At 40.9% G+C, this 18825-nt stretch overlaps 1 protein-coding gene across 1 annotated transcript in view; it reads left to right on the top strand.

Annotated features, from left to right (window-relative positions):
• raver2 (ribonucleoprotein, PTB-binding 2) overlaps window positions 1–18825 on the top strand; it is a 65166-nt gene that overhangs the window by 15286 nt on the left and 31055 nt on the right. The window contains exon 3 of the mRNA XM_068589711.1: window positions 5239–5305. Within this exon, the coding sequence (XP_068445812.1) occupies window positions 5239–5305 (67 nt within the window). The remainder of the gene's footprint in view (window positions 1–5238; window positions 5306–18825) is intronic.

Here is an 18825-nt window from a genome sequence, read left to right on the forward strand (position 1 = left end):
GATTTAATGAATGAATGATGGAGTCCAGGTAGAGGGGTGCTGAGGTAGAGGATACTCTATAGAGCAAATGAAAATGAAGCATGTTATATAGTAAGCCAAAGCAGGAAGTAAGTGTAAAGAGCAGAGAACAAAAGGTAAGCCAAGATCATGATCAGACATAATGTAATTTCCTTTTTTTTATTTTTATTTATATTTTATGAGTCTTCAAAATCTCACATACATATATTTCAATTTTTCAGATTCTATGTATGTGGCAAACAGGATACTTATTTTCTTACTGTTCAAGCATAGAAATGAGGAGAAAGAACAAAGAAACACATATCAATAAAGAAACAAAAACAATATCATAGTAACAAAACTATCAATAAAGCACGGAGAAATCATTCTCCATAGGGTAAAGAAATACAGTCAGGCCATTTATCTGTGACAAAGTTTTGTCATTTTTGCCAGTCATAATGTAATTTACAAGTAGTAATAATAAGCAGGAAGGGGGCGTTTCCTTTAAGACCTGCAGTTAGGACACATAGTTGACATTTGATCGAGTCAAAGGGGCCTGGAAGTAGCAGGCAGGCGCCACGTGGTTTGATGTGTATTCTTCGTCGAGACACAACCTCAAAAACATTTTTAAATGTAATCAGACACTCGTTTTATTCTAGTTCATCCACACAGACCTGCGCACAGCGAACGCTAACGAGGTGACGTCCACTTGCGTTACGGTGCCTTCGAGCTCTACTCAGTAAAACGTAGAATTGGGCAACAGGTACATTATAACACTCTGTAAAGGGATGGAGGAAGTAGGACCCAAATGCCGTAAACAGTTCAAATAATATTTAAGTCCCAAAAAATTAAAAGGGTACTGAAAAACCGACCAGATTCTAACAGAAGACAAAACCAGGAACAGGACCAGAGACAGGAAACGCCGGAGCACACAGGGTACGCCGGCGAACCGACAAGGAGACAGGAGACAAATGAGGTTTAAATTACAAGAGGAAGGTAACGAGCAACAGGTGGAAACAATGAGGGCAGCACAGGTGCAGGGAGTCCACAATCAGGAACCAGGTAGACAGACGATCCCAGACAATCACCAGGAAGTGCAGGACACAAGACTACAAAATAAAACTGGAAACAAAACTCAAACCATGACACTATCATGATGTGTTCAAATTTGAAAAATTAAAACTACTAAAGGAAATATTTTTGTTGCATCAACCAAACTTGAATGAGGTTCCAATTGTTTATTTCTTAATCATTCAATTGTTGTGTGTTTAAAAGAGAAGTTAGGCCGGAACCACGCTGTCAATCATAGTTCTCAGAAAGAAAGAAAATCCTAAATCGGCAAAAATTGAAATCAGCAGGTCAGACTTTGCAATGGATGCTTTTCTAGTGAACACCTGTGAAGCTGATTTCATGTTCCTTCATGAACTTTTACTACCATGCCCATGAGCTCCACTTGCTCTCGCCAGCTGTGAGGCAGCCTGCTATCACATTCCTGATCAGGTCTAGTGTCTCCGGGAGGTTCGCCTCAGTATTAAAGCTCCAAGTGTGCGTATGCATGCAGACAGTGGCCCTGGGCCTCAGGCTGATGCTGGGTACTGACTGGACTTGCTGTAAATGTCAGCTTCTTAAAGCATTAAAACACGCCGAGAGGCCAGTAGAGGCCATTATGGAGCAGAATGACGCGCGTTATATATTATAGAACAGCTTGAGGAAGATCAGGCTCGAACAGGAAACAGCATGTCCCACTACGTTTACTCTCATACTGTCCAGGTTTTCTATTTAATCACTGTCGGTCAGAAAGATTGCAACGGGGCAAGACAAGTGTCTTTTTTAATATGTAATGATGTGAAAAATCTGACAAGGTTTAATGCATTGGTTCTCAAACTTTTTCTGTCGCACCCCACTTTGGAGGAAGCAAAATGTTCGGGCCCCACCGCCCCAATAAAACTGGAATAAAATGGTCCAACTTTTTGAAACTCCATCTGTGCTTTTTTGATTAACAGATTAAAGAAAATGTAAATCCCTTTCAAGTAAACCAGATCGCTCCATCTGACAACAACTAATAACATGTGCAATCACTTTGTTAAAACAATGCAAATAAAGTTATATATGTGCAAAAAATAACTCATATTTGGCAAAAATATTACCAAGGAAGCCGGTTGGATCCCTGTTTTCTCCCCATAGTTTCATGTTGAAGTGTCCTTGAGCAAGACACTGAAGCCCCAGAGCTTCACAGCAGCACAAAGCTCCTTCATTACTAAGGATGATGGGTAACATGCAGAGAATAATTCCCCCACTGTGGGATTAAGAAAGGATTCTTTAAAAAAATAAAAATTAAGAATCGGCATCTCCCCCTGCGCCCCACCTGTAATACTTCTGCGCCCCACCTGTAATACCTCTGCGCCCCACTAGGGGGTCAGTTTGAGAACCACTGGTTCAATGCAACTGTAGCGGTACGATTCATCGAAGTGTAGCTCGATCTGTGTCAAAATATAAAATCATGATTTGCAGTTTTGTGGGTTCAGTTCCCCAGAGTATGAGTATTTGGTCCCGCTGTCTGTTCCCTGAACCGCTGGTGAGAGCGCCGCTTTGCTATTACGCTGCCGTTAATTAGAAAGCTGTTGAAATGGCGTCTTTGGAACCTCAATGAAATTAAAGTAAAACATTGTAGAACAGCGTGAGGGGGGTAATGAAAGTGAAAAGAACGTTAAACATGGACTGTAAAAAGGAAATAGGGTGAGACAAACTGGAATATCATAAAAAAAAATTAAAAAAATAAAAAATCGTGCGGCATGGTGTGCTCAACTGGTAAATAGTTTGGCGGAGAAGAGAGGCAGCAATGTTTGGACACCTAAAAATAGTCTTGAAGTGTCTTGTAAATGTGCCGGTGCTGTGAGAAAGCAACTCTCAGCAGGATGTAAGTACAGAACAGCACAGGGACGAGTGACGCCACGCCACCGAAGAGGGAACCAACACCAAGGGGCATATTCCAACCTCGTCTGACTGACACAAAGTACTCTGCCACGTCGGCGTCTGCATCCTGTTTAGTCCTGCAAAGACTACCATTTTAATATCGACCGCTTCTACTGGATTTCTAATACAAATTCATGTTTTGTTGCTTATCTTCCTCACTTATTTCAGTGGAAAATCAGGGTTTCCTTTCATCTGGTACCTTTTATGTCAGAGTTCTACTTCCTATAGCTGAGCCTCACCCCCCCCCCCCCCCCCCCCCCCGCCCCCAGAAACCTGCATTGTGTCCCTCTTTCAGCGACCACAGGCGGCTCTGCTCGGATTTTAAGGGCCGAGTGAGCGTGAACCCCCAGCGTGGGGTCGCCTCGCGTGGCCTTCACTCGTATGGCACCTTCCCGCTCACTGTGTTCATGAGTGGGCTAGATTATGTTGGAGAGAAAGGAGAAAAAGAGAATACATGTACACTCCAGAAGGTGTTGTCCTGTGATAAATGGGATTGGAAAATGTTCTCTGTAAACTCGACCTTCCCCGGAAATGTCAAACCTGCTTTCCCTCCCGTGTGAAATGTGACCGTTGTGTCACCGTGAGTTCATTTCTTTGTTTTCTTCTTTGAATAGAAAGCGAGACAACAAAAACATGGCCAACGCGAACTGTTACTATATAAATGCACGGGGTTCGGGCAACTGTAGCTCACATCCATCTGTAGCCGCATCCTCCCAAATAATAATCAGTTCTTGAAAGATTAGTTTCACTTTCATCTTCCTTTTGTTCACATTCAGGCCCATTTATGAACTTTAGTGTCGAAATAGTTGAATGGATACGGTTAGTGTGAGTAGTAGTACTGGACACAACCATATTATTAATCAAGAATTGCATCTGGGACCAAGATGACATGCAAATGAGTAATTATAGCAAATCGCAAATGAGTAATTTATTATTATTATATTGTCTGATGAATAATCTGTCTGGCCGTTTAAGTTTTAGTTACCATACGTTGCGCCGCATTATTATTTGGGACCGTGCATGCAATTCACATTTAATTACTGTATTTGACAATTTGAGAATTGGCTGGTAAGTGGAAAGGACAACAAATGGAGGGGGAGATGTCATCCAGACATGATCATGGTTAATCCAGAGTGTCTGGTGGATGAAACCCCCTGAGAGTCCTCCCTGATGTGCATCACTCTGCTGTGGACCGGCCATCACAGCTCGTCTCTGGTGGCACTTAACAGTAATTGCTTTATGCCGAAGTGACCTTTTCAGACTTTTAGACGGTGGCCCGCAGATCTTGTTTATTCTTTGTTGTGTTTTGTTGCTCACTGCTCAGTTCCTACGCCTCCGCTGTGCTCCTGTTTGATCTGGAAACTGTCGGACAGGTTTTCACAGTGACTGGCTCCGCGAGGTTACTCGTATCACAGGAGCACATCGAAAACACAACATTTTTTTCCGCCAAGCTGTGGCCGGTTGCCGCTGTTACTCGTGTGTGCAGTCGAGACTCTGCGACAGTGAAAGCCATCAAGAAGGACCCGAGGCCGGCAGAGTTAGCCGCGGAGTCGCTCAGAAAAGATGTGAGGATCTCTGGCACGACGCTCTACTTTGCAGGATAAATTCCAAATGCATTACTTTGATTTGCAGCTGTATGTTTGTCCCTCGCGTGGATTGAAGTGCAGTGTTGTGGGCTGTGATTACGAGCCTGACATTAAGGCAGAAAGCTTTTTATCTTTTTGAAAATAGCCTTTAAAAAAAACAAATCAAAGAACATAATTACTGCAATTGGAGAAGTCTCTGATCAAAGAGTTGCTGTGAAGAAGGTGGAGAAAAACAAGGTTTTGACGCTGCGATGAGCAAAAAAAATCCATTTTGATAAGAACTCGAGTTGGCGTTGTGATAGTTATAGTTATTGAAAGCAGCTGGTTAGTTTAAAATAGTGGCGTCATGAGATACTGTGACTGACTTCTGGGTAGTTACTACAGATTTGTGTCTGCTGACCATTTTCAATTGTACATTTTCAGTAAAAGTGATTAATTTTGTGTGTCTCTGAAAAAAACTGATTATTTGTTCACTTGAATTTAACTGCAAGCAATAGTCTCATACAAATACCAAAAATAAAAAGTATATTTTTAAATACTCATTTGAAGACATTGAAGGCATTTGTCATTATTCTTGACAAATCTAGAAATGTTTCCTATAAAATTGTGGTCCAGATTTGATCATGTGTTATTCTGGCTCTCAGCTCAGCGCCTGTGTTTCTCTCTTTATCTCTTTTTACAGGAGGTGCATGAAATTCTGAAAGAATATGAACTGAAATACTGCTTTGTGGACCGGAACAAAGGCACAGGTAAAACTCACACCTAACAGACACACACACACACGCACGCTTGTAGCCCTGTGTTTGTGAGGACCCTCATGGATGCACTTTCCTCACCATAACCTTTACCCATCCAAACTAAATGATTAACCATGATTCTTCATCTAATCAAGCCATTTGCAGAATAGAAAATGTCCTCAGGCTTAAACTCTGACAGGTCCTCACAAAGATAGACATACAAGAGCACATACACACCGATCTTCAGCTCAAATGATCCTGTAAACCAAACCCTGAGCATACAGCGATGTCATGTCTTTCATCACAAAAATGTATTTATAGTTGTATGGACAGTGGTGCGGTAGTGATGGCACGACTGAAACACTTCTTTTAGATACTGTAGAAATAGTGGAGGGGTCACACTTAAGCCTGTGTCTCCAGTGATGAAGATCTGTCTCATCACCCGGTCACTACAGTTCTGCTAAATATACATTTGAAACACTGCAGCGACTGTTGTTTGTTTTTAGCACAGAGATGGTGATTGTATGGTGTGTATGATGGACTGTCAGTTATTTATTAATGCTAATGTGTGTCTGAATCACTCAAATAAATCAAATTCCACCTTTTATTTGAATGATAAAATTCACAGTTTAATAGGTGTCGATAGTCTTATACAATAGTCCTGCTTGAAATGCTTGATTCAATTCTAGGATCATTTTGAAAGATGTAGTTTACAAAGAATGCGTCCAAAATGTAAAAAAAACTGAACATTAAAAAGAGGATTTCTTGTTTGATCTGTTTTAGTTTTAAACAGGTGTACCTATTAAACTGGTAACTGAATATATCGTATGTGTACTATTGACACGAGAAAGCAGGATACAGTATTGCAGTTAACACAATTCTATAGTTTTATATTTCTTCTGTAAAAAGGATCGGGGGAGTTGAAGTGTAGTGTGCGTTGTTAAAATCAGGCTGGCTGGTTAGCAGTTAGAGTGACTTGAGCGTTAGTGGACGAGCGTTATGAGTCAGACATGGTTTCAGTTCATTTTTTTGTTCAATAAAGTGCTGATGTTTGTCAAAGCATTTGATTGGCAGCTTACTTCTTGAGTTAAAATCCCAAAAGTGAAATGTGTTTTTACAGGCTTTGTACAAGTGACGGGTGCATAACTTGTGACATCTAATGTAACACACGTACATTTTTGCACAGACTCACACATCCTACTCACATTCTGAGTGCATTGCGTTCTTATAAGTCATACATGTACATGTTTGCACACACGCACACACACACACACACACACACACACACACCACTCCCTGCCCTTAGAGTGTCTCCCTTTCCAGGGAAATCTCTTACCTCGTACATAGTGCCTATATTTAGTCCTTCCAGTCAGCCAAGTACCTGAAACATAATGCTGTTAGAAAGCAGAGGGAGCTGTAAACAGCTGAGATATCAAAGCACCAGAAATCCAAAAGGTTAATAGGATTTAGGAACAAATGAGAGCGTGATGAAACACAGGCCCTGGTCGGTCCAGCAGCCACTGTGCTCTACTAATTAGCCGGCTGTGTTGGCGTCGGGTGTTGGGGCTGTGATGTGCCGAGGTGGGTGGAGTGGGATGGGATTCAGAAGTTGTTGGAGGAAATGTACAATTCCTCCAAACCCATTGTGAGGGCACCACGTTCCCCTTCTCTTGATTCTCCCTCGCTTCATTCCCTTCATCTCTCTCTCTCTCAGAGGGGGAGAGGGGCAACAGGGAGAGACTGAAAAACACAGAGAGAGGCAGAAATACAGAATTGTGTTTTTAGATCATATTACATACGCTTGCTGTTCAAGCTAAAGCACCAGAACAATTTGAATCGGGTAAAATCTTATCATGTCTTTTAAAAGTGTATTATCATCATCCTCTGCGAAGGAGTGGGGTGGAGTAGATACAGTCGGCCTGGCAGACATGGACATCTGGTCTGATAACTCCTGGAAATGTTTGAAAAAATAGATGGTTAGATAGTTCAACTTTTGCTAAGAGTTGGAGAAGAAATACCTGACATGACATTAAGTATGTAGCTGTAGCCGTTAGCCAGTTATCTGAGCTTATTGTAATATCCTGAAACAGGAAACCAACGAGTTTAACCCGGTCCAAAGGTAACCCGCCTAATAGTAGGGGTGGGAATCACCAGAGGTCTCACAACACAATATCCTCACGCTACTTAAGTCCCGATACGATATAATGCGATTTATTACATTTTTTCAACCGCAAATAGTCTCCAATCGAAAACTTTTTCAACAAAATTGTCACCAAAACGTTTAAAATTGATTAAATAAAAGATCGATACATGGCTTCCGTGTATCAATACAATATCACCACGCAAAATATCGCGATAATATGCTTTATGGATTTTTTTCCCCCCACCCCTACCTACGTTATTTTCCATTAGCTTCATGCTAACTCAACGAATAAACATGTTTTTCTCAAAAATGTTGGACTGCTCTTTTTTTGTTGCAGCTAAGTTATTAATAACTAAATCAGTACACAAACATACATCATACTGCGCATCATCAGTAGTAAATGGACTGCATTCAAATGATTTTTCTACGTTACCAGACAAAAGCACTTTTCCGCCCACTCTCAAACACATTAGTACATCATCGGTGGCAAAGCCGCCACGCAAGGCGCTCCCCTGCCCGGCGGTCGGCACTTGAGGTCAGTGCCTTGCTCAAAGGCACTTCAACATGCAGACATGATGAAAAGACTCATTTATATTTATATATAAAAAGAAATCTCCTCCAACCCAAGGCCAGATGTATCCACAGTGGAGAGCATTTTCAGTAAAACTTCATTTCAATGGCGCACTTATACTTGCAGCATGCATTTAACGACCTTCACGGTTAATCATGACACCATTGAAACCTTGTTTTAAACTTTTCAATCAGCTGGAGCTGTTAGGCTGCGTCTTAATGTTTTCTGTTTCGTCGATGGAGACGGAGAGCAGTGAAACTTTTAGTGACACTGATCATTAACACGTTCAGCCCGAATGAAAAGGCTACAAAAGTGATTGTTTGAAAGTGGGATGCTGCTTTAGCTGGCAGGGTGCACACTGTGTGTGTGTGTGGTTGTGTGTGTGTGTGTGTGTGTGATTGATATCAAAGCCTCCAGGTTTTCACTTTGTGGACTACGAATCCGTTCTTGATCCGGTTAGCCTGTGACTTGTCGCCTCTTCGCTTACCCCAAACGCATACAGACCTCTAGCTAACCTCAACCTCTGTGATTTACCCCTGTGAGTGTGTGTGTGGGTGTCATAACAAATGTAAATAAGTGTGTGAGAAGTGTCGGTTGTGTGTGACTGAAGTCAGATTGAACTTGCTTGCTATTGGATCGGTTTTCATGGCAGCTGGATAACGTCACCCAAACCAAGTGTTTACGGTCTGACTCACTCCTCTCTCCTTCCTCTCTCCCTCCGTCTCTTCTGTCTCTTTTCACTCTTTCACTCTTCCTGCCTCTCCAAGTCTCACAGCTTTGGAAAATACCGAGATTGTTTCTGTCTTTGCTGCCGCGCAACAGCGGTTTGAAGTGACGCAGTCTGTGAAAAGGTTTAAGCGAATGAGCTGAAATGTGCTGACACTTTCAGAATATACGAAGCTCTTGAAGCCCAAACCTTCAGCACACAGTTGTCTTCTTCATGAAAGGGAAAAGATGGCAGCATTGTTTATGGAGAGCCACAGTCTCATACAGACGTGTGTTGTGTTGACTATTTCCACATGAGTGAGGGAAGTACATTTACATTTTGTCAAACAACAGTATCATTACGGGGAAATTGTGAGATGATAATGAAAATATTCTTTGATGTTTTCTGTTATTTTTTCCGAAAGTGTTATTAGTAAGAGGACGTTCCTTCTCTTTTTGGTTCTCGTTATTTTCATTTCTCAAAGGCTTCTTGTATTTCTCCCTGTCTGCTTCCAACCACCGAGGTATTTCTGAGTTGCACTTAACATCATTTTCATAATTTTGAGTTTTGGTGGAGCTCCTGGTTTGATTGCTATGGGATGGCTGTTGTTATTGTTGTTATTGTTGCGTCTGTGAAACAGAAAATGAAGCCCGGGAAGCACGACATGACACTGAAGAGGCTTAGAAATCAGGAAAGAGTCTGAATTTCTTGTTTGTAGAATAAATTGCTGATGAAGATTAAACAACTCTTGAAATGCAATTTATTGCTTCTTCAGCTCTCACACACACATAAACACTCTTCTCTCTTGAATACAAAGTCCACTGAGTCATTATGGGAATTAAATAAACAATCTACTACTTGATACATCGTATTAACAGAAACAGGGATGGAATATTTCTACTTTTAGTATTCAACAAAAACAGATCCTATGTTTCGTAATGTTTGAATGCAAACAACTTATGAATTGTTTTATTTATTTTCCTTCTCTTTCTTCTTTCTTGTAGTATTTTCTTTACGTAAAGGCCGGCATTACTTTGTGGCATCTTGCGACAAAATGTGCTTATTTATTTTTAGGTGAGAAAAAAAAAGAAAGCACTGACATTTTACAGATTTAGAATATGGACAGAAAACGTTAAATATGTTTCATAAAAGAAAGAAATCCTATTTACATGAACTAGGAAACTCAAATACAATATCCTTAAATTCAGCACGTGGTGAGAGAGAGCTTTTGATTGAAACCGTTGGCTTTGGGCCGACTTCCAGCCTAAAGGGTTGCGACGCAGTACGACCGATGAAGAACAGGAGCTAGCTGGTGCACGAGGCGCTTCTTTGGCTTCCTGCATTAGCAGGAGATGAGATTCAGGGAGATATAGAATAACCGAGGGAACATAATCAATCTGAGCTCATATTCTGCAGAGAATTAGCGAGGAATTAGCTTTTAGCCCGTCGAAGGTAATCTGTTCATCTATTTTTCAGGACTTAACTGGCTTTAATTTGTTCAACTTAAACCAGGAAGACCATCAACAGGAGTTCAGTCACATTTCCCCGTGAGGTTGAATTATAAAACGTGTTCAATCTTTTATGAGGATGGAATTATTTTCCTGCAAATCATGCTGCATAGTTAATAATTGTTCATGAAACTCAAACGGGGGAACTCTCGAAGCATAAAAAGTAAATTTGTTCAGCGGATTCTCTTGTTGGTCGAGAAACATTGAATTTTGTTGCATAATTCATATCAAAGTACTTAAAACAAGCCATGTTTTGTCATTGTGAGGCAGAACTACTGCATCAGTCAAATTGGCTTCCATTTTTAAATTGTTTTTATACATTACTCCGCTGCTGGTATCAGCCCTGCGGTTCTGTAATAAACACACAGTTAAATATTAATTATGTGAAAGAAGTGAAAGTTCCCTCTCTGAACTTTGTTTCTCACACAGAAGGTTTTAGTGCCATCAATATATTATTATTTTGTACCGTCTTAAAGTTTATAAGATAAAAGCGTTATTAAATAATATGTGGCCCAACATGGAAGTATTGTTTTTATTATATTAGTTCAATAATCTTCTAGATTGCACAGTCATTTTAATAAATTATTCTGCAACATAAACTGATTTGATCACGACACGGGTAAAGAAATGATGAAGTGAAAATGAGCCAATATGAGAGAGCTGTCGTGTGGGTCAGGCTCTCTTGTTGATAAGTTATGGATCAAAAAGGGCATAACTCCTCAGGGAAGAGAATTTGGTTTAATTATGTGCAGAGAGGTTTTTATAATGGGTGTGAAATGCACACATAGTCCCTGAGCGGCGTGTATCACATATGCAGACACAAAAACACAGTCAAGCATGCGCAACAATGCTCAGGTTGTCACTCGGGAGTGTGCGTGTCTGCGTTTGTTTTGAAAAGGTAAAGTTTGTGTGTGCTTTGGGATTCCTTTTAGCGACACGTCTGTAATAAGACTGCTGCTGCTTTTACGGCGGTTTCATTTTCACTCGAGCGTTTATAATTATAAGACCTATAAAATACAGGAAGTACTTCACATAGACCAACCTGTAACAGACACGAGTTAATGGAAAAATATTGTTATTCTTTGTAGCTTCAGTTTAATCAGATATAATCCATCATATTCTGGCTGTATAGCAAAAATCAGTGTGCTGAAAGTACTCGGATGGCGCACTGCAAACGGTCCAAAAAATGCAGTGTAAAACGATGGACACTACTCGCCCGAAACGGGCGCCATCTTGGCTACGTTGCGGAAGAGGAGGAGCCTTTTCGCCAGCTTTTCATTTACTTATTTATATGCTCCTGCCGCGATTGTGGAGGTGTCGCAGTTTCCACATGTGGGTGGCGAAAAAGGGGTAAACAAGGGACGAAAAGAGGGCAAGAAGTGCGTCCATTTTGTTTTAGTTTTGCCGGTATCGCGAGCAGATTTGCGTCCGTCACTTCCACCAATTGGCTAACGTAAGTGTTTCATTTGATACAGCGCTTATCAGCGACAGAGTGCACTACAGACGTTAGTGCACTGTATCGCAGCTCACTGTGTTGCAGTGTGCTTCGTAAAGTGTTCGGCAATAGACCCAGTCGCAGTGTTCGCTAATCAGCTGATGTGCTGCAGGTGCGTCCAGTGCCAGCTGCCGACTGATTGCAGCACCTGCGCTGGAAAGTACCTCCCCTTAATTACCTCCCCCGGCCTGAGGATCCGCCCCCCCTGCGCTCTGCTCCTCCCCCCTGGTCTGCCACAGTTTGCGTGGTTCAGTTGCGAAGTCATTTTCCTTGAGGCGTATGTAATTGGTTTCTCCTGAGATACAGATGTTAACTACACTAAAGATGATTCGTTCTGGGGGACGCATTAGTAATTGACCCCGTGGTAATTATCTCACAGTACACATTTTGCTTTTGCGCTTAATTGTCCTCCTCCTGTCCCATAACACTCGCTGTTTGTGTTAGTTTGCGGAGCCTCTCTGTACTCGTCTCCGACCTCTGCTCTAATTGAAAAGTACTGCTCTGAAAAGCTTTGGCATGCATCTGCACCTCATGACCACATCAGCCCACGGAGCCAGCCTCCACCGTTGGACTTATTAGGCCATACTGATGGGGAGTGTTTATGTGTCTGTGTCTGTCGGTGTGTAATGCCGGTGTGTGTTTAAGTGCGTCCCCGCTATGTGTGTGTGTGTGCGCGTCTGTCAGGGTGTATGTATGAAACTCCCTCTCTCCATTTACGGCTTTGCTTCGGGCTGTTGCTTCAGCTCCTCGGCTAATGATGATTTTTCCTTGAACACCCACCCTCTGAACACACACACACACACACACACACACACACACACCACACACATATAAGTATTATTACCTCAGTTCATACAAAGCTTCTGATGTGTGTGTTTTTTTTAACCAAAACCCTTTTTTTTTGCTAAGATTTTCTTTCAAAAAGTATCTAATCCTCTGACCGTCCTTTTGCAATATTCCTCCTTCACACATCCGCGTCTCGATCCCTTTTCCCTTTGCTTCTTTCCTTCCTTAAATTCTCGCTTCACCATTTGCAAATTGGAGGCACTTCCCCAGCAGCTTGTTAGCTGGCTCGTAGCCCACGTTCAAAAAGTGAAGCGTTCATCATTATCTGTCTCCATACTCGCATTATTATGTGGTGGGATATGCCAGCGCTGTTTAAAATCTCATTATCGGAGCAGATTACGCGTTGGCTGCAAATTTGGCGCATTCAGACTCCCGCTCTATCGATGCGATGATTTTAATTTTGGTCTTCACATCCCAAATGTTTCAACTCACCTGAGGCTTTTAATATGTTATCCTATGTGTTTGTCATTACATCAGCCTGCCCTTGTTTGGTATTGATACAGTATTGGCGCAGGCCAAACTAAAATAATCATATACAAATTTAGAGATTAATGTGTTTTAAATGATTTATTCCTTTGGATCAGATTCTACACATGATCCGTTTCTACTGCCAACCATTTTAATGACTTAAGGCAGTGGTCTGTGTCTTCATATTTATACCAACATATTATTTATATGCACAACTCTTTGAGATCACAGACTGGTAGAAAATAAGTTTAGCTTCAGAATGTGTCTTCTCTCAAGTGCAAATGTCAGAGATCAAAAACCAATACAATAATGCAGATAAGAAACACAATTAACGTTTGAATTCAACTCAAACTCTTTTGATAATGAATATAGTGAAAGTTTGAGGCTGGTTTTGGTGTCAGGTGTCTCCTGCTGGGATGCAACTCTTGACAGAAAAGCAGACAGGCAGCTCGACAGGCACACAGACGCTCACATTTACATCCAACCATCCAACCGGTCAGCGAGCCGACCCCAGAGACCCGGCCGCTTCCACATGAGGTCCAGAGGTATGTGTGCTAATTTGACAGTGCTGCGGAACCGGAGATCTGAGAATACAAAGGCGGGGCTTATCGTGGGAATCCCAGCCTTTCAATGGAGGCCTTTGTGTTTGTCGCCGGCACTGTCCAGTAATGAAGACAACACATGCTTGCATAAAGCTCATTGGCCTGTCCCTTTGTATTAGTGTGTGTGTGTGTGTGTGTGTGTGTTTGTGTGTGTGTGTGTGTGTGTGTGTGTGTGTGTGAGACTGTGTGGTGGATGAAATGCACAAGCTGAGCGATGAGTACAGGTTCAGTTGTTCTGCAGTCTCACACAAGTATAGCACCATCCTTCATCTGTACTTTCTCCATTCTGACTCCTCATTTCGCTCTTCTTTATTCTCTCGCTGAATTTGAAAACGTTTTTTTTCATCCGTCCTTACAAAGATAAATGTCTTCGGGTTGCTGTTGGTTTGTGTGTTTCTCTGGTAATGGCGCCGCTGAATAGAGAGTTGATTAATTTTGCTGTTAGTTGTTTGTGTTGTCTGGAAGGCTGCACTTATGTGGAAGTCTGAGAAATGACTGGCTCGCTGCTTTCGGGAAGTTTGGAAAACACTTTAAGTTATTATATGCAGCATCACAGGGTTGTATATCACAGGATTGGGTATCAAATACAGCTTAGTTGCAAACAAATTCCACATACATTAGGTATTTTCATTAAGTATTTTCTATTTATCTCATCTATAAATTTCCTTAAAATCACTTTACATTGCAGAGATGTTGTTCAACCTTACTGCTTCTACATACATACACACATAGCTTCACAAAAATAAGAAGTGATACAACATAATGCAATTGCACACACCAGCGGTTTGCAAGTATGTCTGAGATGATGAACATCTGCTGCAGCGAGGATTTAGGAATCATATAGTTGTCCCTTTTTACGTGAATCATGGGCAACAGCTCGTACTGGACGACTCAACACAAGCTAACGGAACCATTTCTCAACTCAACATCACTCTTTTTCATTTTTTTCGTATCCATTTTCTTGTCTTCCAGCAGCCGAGTCCATCTAATTGCTTCCATGGACAGCAGCTTGTCACTACCTCTCCCTCTCTGTGTCTCCCTCTCTTACTCCCCTCTTTTATTTTTCTCCCTCTCTGTCGTCATTTGTCCATCTGTCACCTTCTGAATCACTAAATGTAAATCAATACAGGCCATGCAAGTGTGATATGGCTGTAATCTCTTAACACACACACACACACACACACACACACACACACACACGCACACACACCCTGTTACCTCTTAGCTCTTGCTGTCAAGGTTGAATGAGAATATGTGAGTATGTCATATTATGTTTCACGTCTTGGCCTGTGCTTTCCTTTTTTTGTGTGTGTGTGTGTGTGTGTGTGTGTGTGTGTGTGTGTGTCTGTGTCTGTGTCCGTGTACACATTTTTAAATCCTTCAGAGCTTTATAAGGCCAAGTGCACTGTTGGTAGCTAAGGAAGCGAGAAGTACCCCCACGCATATGCTTTAGTTAGTTTTTTTTTAAAACTCCTCATGTTTAACACAAAGAGAGAAGATGAAGAAGTTGATAATGAGGATTGTAATGGTTCCTTTGCTGGTTCTCATGGGCGTTATTGCTCCCTCGTTGCAAGGAAATATTCAATAATGGGGCCGTCACATTTGTTTCTGGGACAAGTGTGAAACAGCCCTATGGCTACTCCAGAAGCTGCCTCATTGTTCCTGTATTTCACATCCACAAGTCCACAACTAGTATATATGGGTGTGTGTGTGTGTGTGTGTGTACTTGTGCATTCATGTGTGTATTAGTGTGAAATTTGCAGAAAAAACTCACACAAAGGGACTTTATCTCAACGAGACTACAGTGCCCTTGGTCTAATTAAAAGCGAGGGACATTTTTATATTTATCGATTCTTCAACAATTTAGATATTCTTTGAAAAATATTTCCTTTGTGTCGCGCACGGGTTCACAACCCCGCGACTATAGCCAGACTCAGCTACAGGGCTACATGGGCTATTTCTGCACTAATTACTCGTCTCACTTTGCTGCATCTTTCCTTGTGACTCTTTGTCACGGCCGCAACAACAAGACAGTTATTTTCAACTGAAGTAGGTCATCAGTACCGAATGTTGTTCGTTACCCACTCAGCACCTCAATCTTTCTTTTTTGTATTACTGTTGCAACTAGCTAGGTAATATGAGTAAAGCTAGCGAGCTAATATGAGTAAAGCTAGCTTGTTAATGAGTAAAACTAGTTAGTTAATATGAGTAAAGCTAGCGAGCTAATATGAGTAAAGCTAGCGAGCTAATATGAGTAAAGCTAGCTTGTTAATATGAGTAAAACTAGCCAGTTAATATGAGTAAAGCTAGCTTGGTAATGAGTAAAACTAGCTAGTTAATATGAGTAAAACTAGGTTGGTAATATGAATAAAACTAGCTTGTTAATATGAGTGAAACTAGCCAGTTAATATGAGTAAAGCTAGCTAGGTAATATGAGTAAAAAAAAGTTTGAAGGGGATTTGTATGACAAGCTTGCAACTGTGAGAAGAGACGAGAGACGAACATACATACATGGCACCAAATACCATATTTTCTTTTTGGATCTGCTTTGCAACTGCACCCTTTAAGTTCAGGGTTTCGCCATAACCGTAAAATCAAAACAATATAAAATGTATATCAGGATAATGATAATACACATATGATAATATTGTATTATTCAGGTTTTCCTTTTTCACCTTGTCTCCCTCCCCCAACACTACTGCCATTTTTTTTTTTTAAATAATGTGTTTATGATTCAATTGTTTACCAGAGGACAGTGCCTGAAAATGTAGTCAGATATTTTACTTAAGTAAAAATAGTAATAGCACAGTGAAGAAAATAAAAACCTTGCATTCAAAATGTTACTTCAGTAAAAGTGTCAGGCAAGTGCCCCAGTGCGCTGACTGCACTGCCTTTCTTCATGCCATTGGCACAGGATCACATAATGTTATGGGTTATGGTTTCAAAAATAGCTTTCTCAGAGTCCACTATTGCCTCCAACATTTTTGCAGAGTTTTATTTAACTTGTATTACATTGCCAAAGCTTAGGCTTTTCTTTGTGGTCATCTATGACTGTATATAATTCTGAAAAATAATTGTGGTGTATTTTTATTTTCATAAACCCAGCAGCAGCTATGACCAAGATAAGTACTGCTGTGGTGTGTGAGCACGTTGGGAAATGTAAGCAAAATCTGTAGTTTACTAGGAAATGTGTAAATAACTTCAAACCAGTTGTGGCTAATACACTTTTAAAAAAAAAATCTGTTGATGATCAGAAATAATACTGAAATATGCAGACGGGAAAATGTGCAGCTGTCTCATTAGTTCATCATCCCCTTCAAGTTTCTCTCTTCAGAAAACTGAACCAGAGTTTGTGTCTGAGGTATATGTGGGTCACACCAGTGCAGGTGAAAAAATGCACAGCGGTTTCACTAAAATGTGTGTGAGAGCTAAAGATTACATTGAATCAATTAGGGCTGCAAATTATACATTTTGTTGTTTTTGAGAATCTGCCAGTTATTACTCATTTTGTCTATTAAAAGTGACAAATGAAAAGTTATAAGTGACGGCTTCAAATTCCTTGCTTCATCTGACCATCCCAAAAGATATTTGTATCACTATTGTAAAGCAATATGATTTAGTTTTTCCTTTTCTCACAGTCAATGAGCTGATGGCACCAGAGAATGTCCGGCTGTCTGCTTGAAAAGTAACACGTGAAGACAACGCGTGGTCGAGTCTGCTCATCGTGACATCTGTTTTTGAACCCTCCATTTTGTGATTTGAGATTAGTTGTTTAAATCATAGATCAAATGCAATATTTAGTTTTCACTATGGACTGTCTAAAAAGAGAGCGAAGCAAAGGAGAGGAGTAAAAGCCGGCTGCAGAATGGGCGATGGTAGGATGTTAATCAGTGGAATTGATGGAAGTATGAAGGTGAAGGTTAGGATTGACGTAATATGACAGATTGTGTGACTAATCAGAAAAAGGTAATGGAAAGAGGGAGCCCAATACAGAGAGAACAGTTATATTGAAGGTGTGATCTACTGGAAGGATCAATAGATGATGAATTGATGACACAATGGCTGGGAAGGGGCGTGATTTCATGTTCAATTAAAAAGCAGCAACACAGTTTTTGTTGTTGCTTTGGCCTTTGTTTCCGCTAGAAATGCAAATATTTGCACGTACACAACCCTGTATAAAAGCTCACAACATTGCATTTGTGGATATGTTAAATGATGCCTCCATTTTTAGAGTGAAATGTTTCAACGATGAGTGGCGGAGTGAACAATGCAGCCGTGGGCGGGTGAGTGGGCGGCCGGTTGAAGAGACGCTGAGTGGTCGATCCCACTCGGCAACTGCCTCTCATGCGTCTCATCCCTCCATTACTTCATCAACACCCACCAGCCTCCTACACTTTACTATAACATTAAAATACCACTGCGACAGCTGATAACATCACACAGAATGATTAGAAATATTTGCCTCACGCTCAGATGTTAGCATTATTTGACTACTTCTTCGTATTGATATAGTCCTTTTTAAAGTTATTTGTTTAAAAGTGACTGTACATTGTTACATTTGGCAACTACTGTATTCATGTTTCAGTCATATTTCTGCAGTTCTTGCTCCCTGCGTGCCTCCATCTTGCTCCACATTTTGCTGGTGATTTTGTTTTTTGCAGAACTGGATGAGACGAGAGATCCCTGCACACAATCTTCTTTTCTTTTTTTTTTTTTTTTGCAGCCTGTACGCAGAGTCAGTTGACGTATGAAACGTTGCTACATTCACAATTATTCTCTTAGAAGATTTTGGGTTAACACATCCTGACCAGGTTCTAGCAGCATACTAAAATACAAATATTATTAAATATGAATATATATACAAAGGAGATTTGTTAGCCATGGTTGTTTCCCATGGAGAATAGAGTCAAACTGGGAATAAGGTTTAGCACCGAACAATATGACGTCAGGTTCCAGAGTTTCTTTCCATAGTAACCAGTTGATGACTTTTTAAAGTTAGTTTTGAAAACGTTGCTGTCACAACTTGTCTCCACTGTCGGACACAAGCCTGCTCTTCTAATGACACTGAACGTGATGTTAAATCATTCTGCATTTTCATGGGGAATTGATAGCTGACTTGTAGCCTCTCCAGTCGCATAAGCAGCCACCAATGCTGGGAAGGAAAGTCCGAAAACAAACACAAGACCAACTGAC

The sequence above is a fragment of the Clinocottus analis genome, unplaced genomic scaffold, assembly GCF_023055335.1.
Source record: "Clinocottus analis isolate CAN_PGR_092001 unplaced genomic scaffold, fCliAna1.0.p SCAF_23, whole genome shotgun sequence".
In the NCBI taxonomy this organism is placed as follows: domain Eukaryota; kingdom Metazoa; phylum Chordata; class Actinopteri; order Perciformes; family Cottidae; genus Clinocottus; species Clinocottus analis.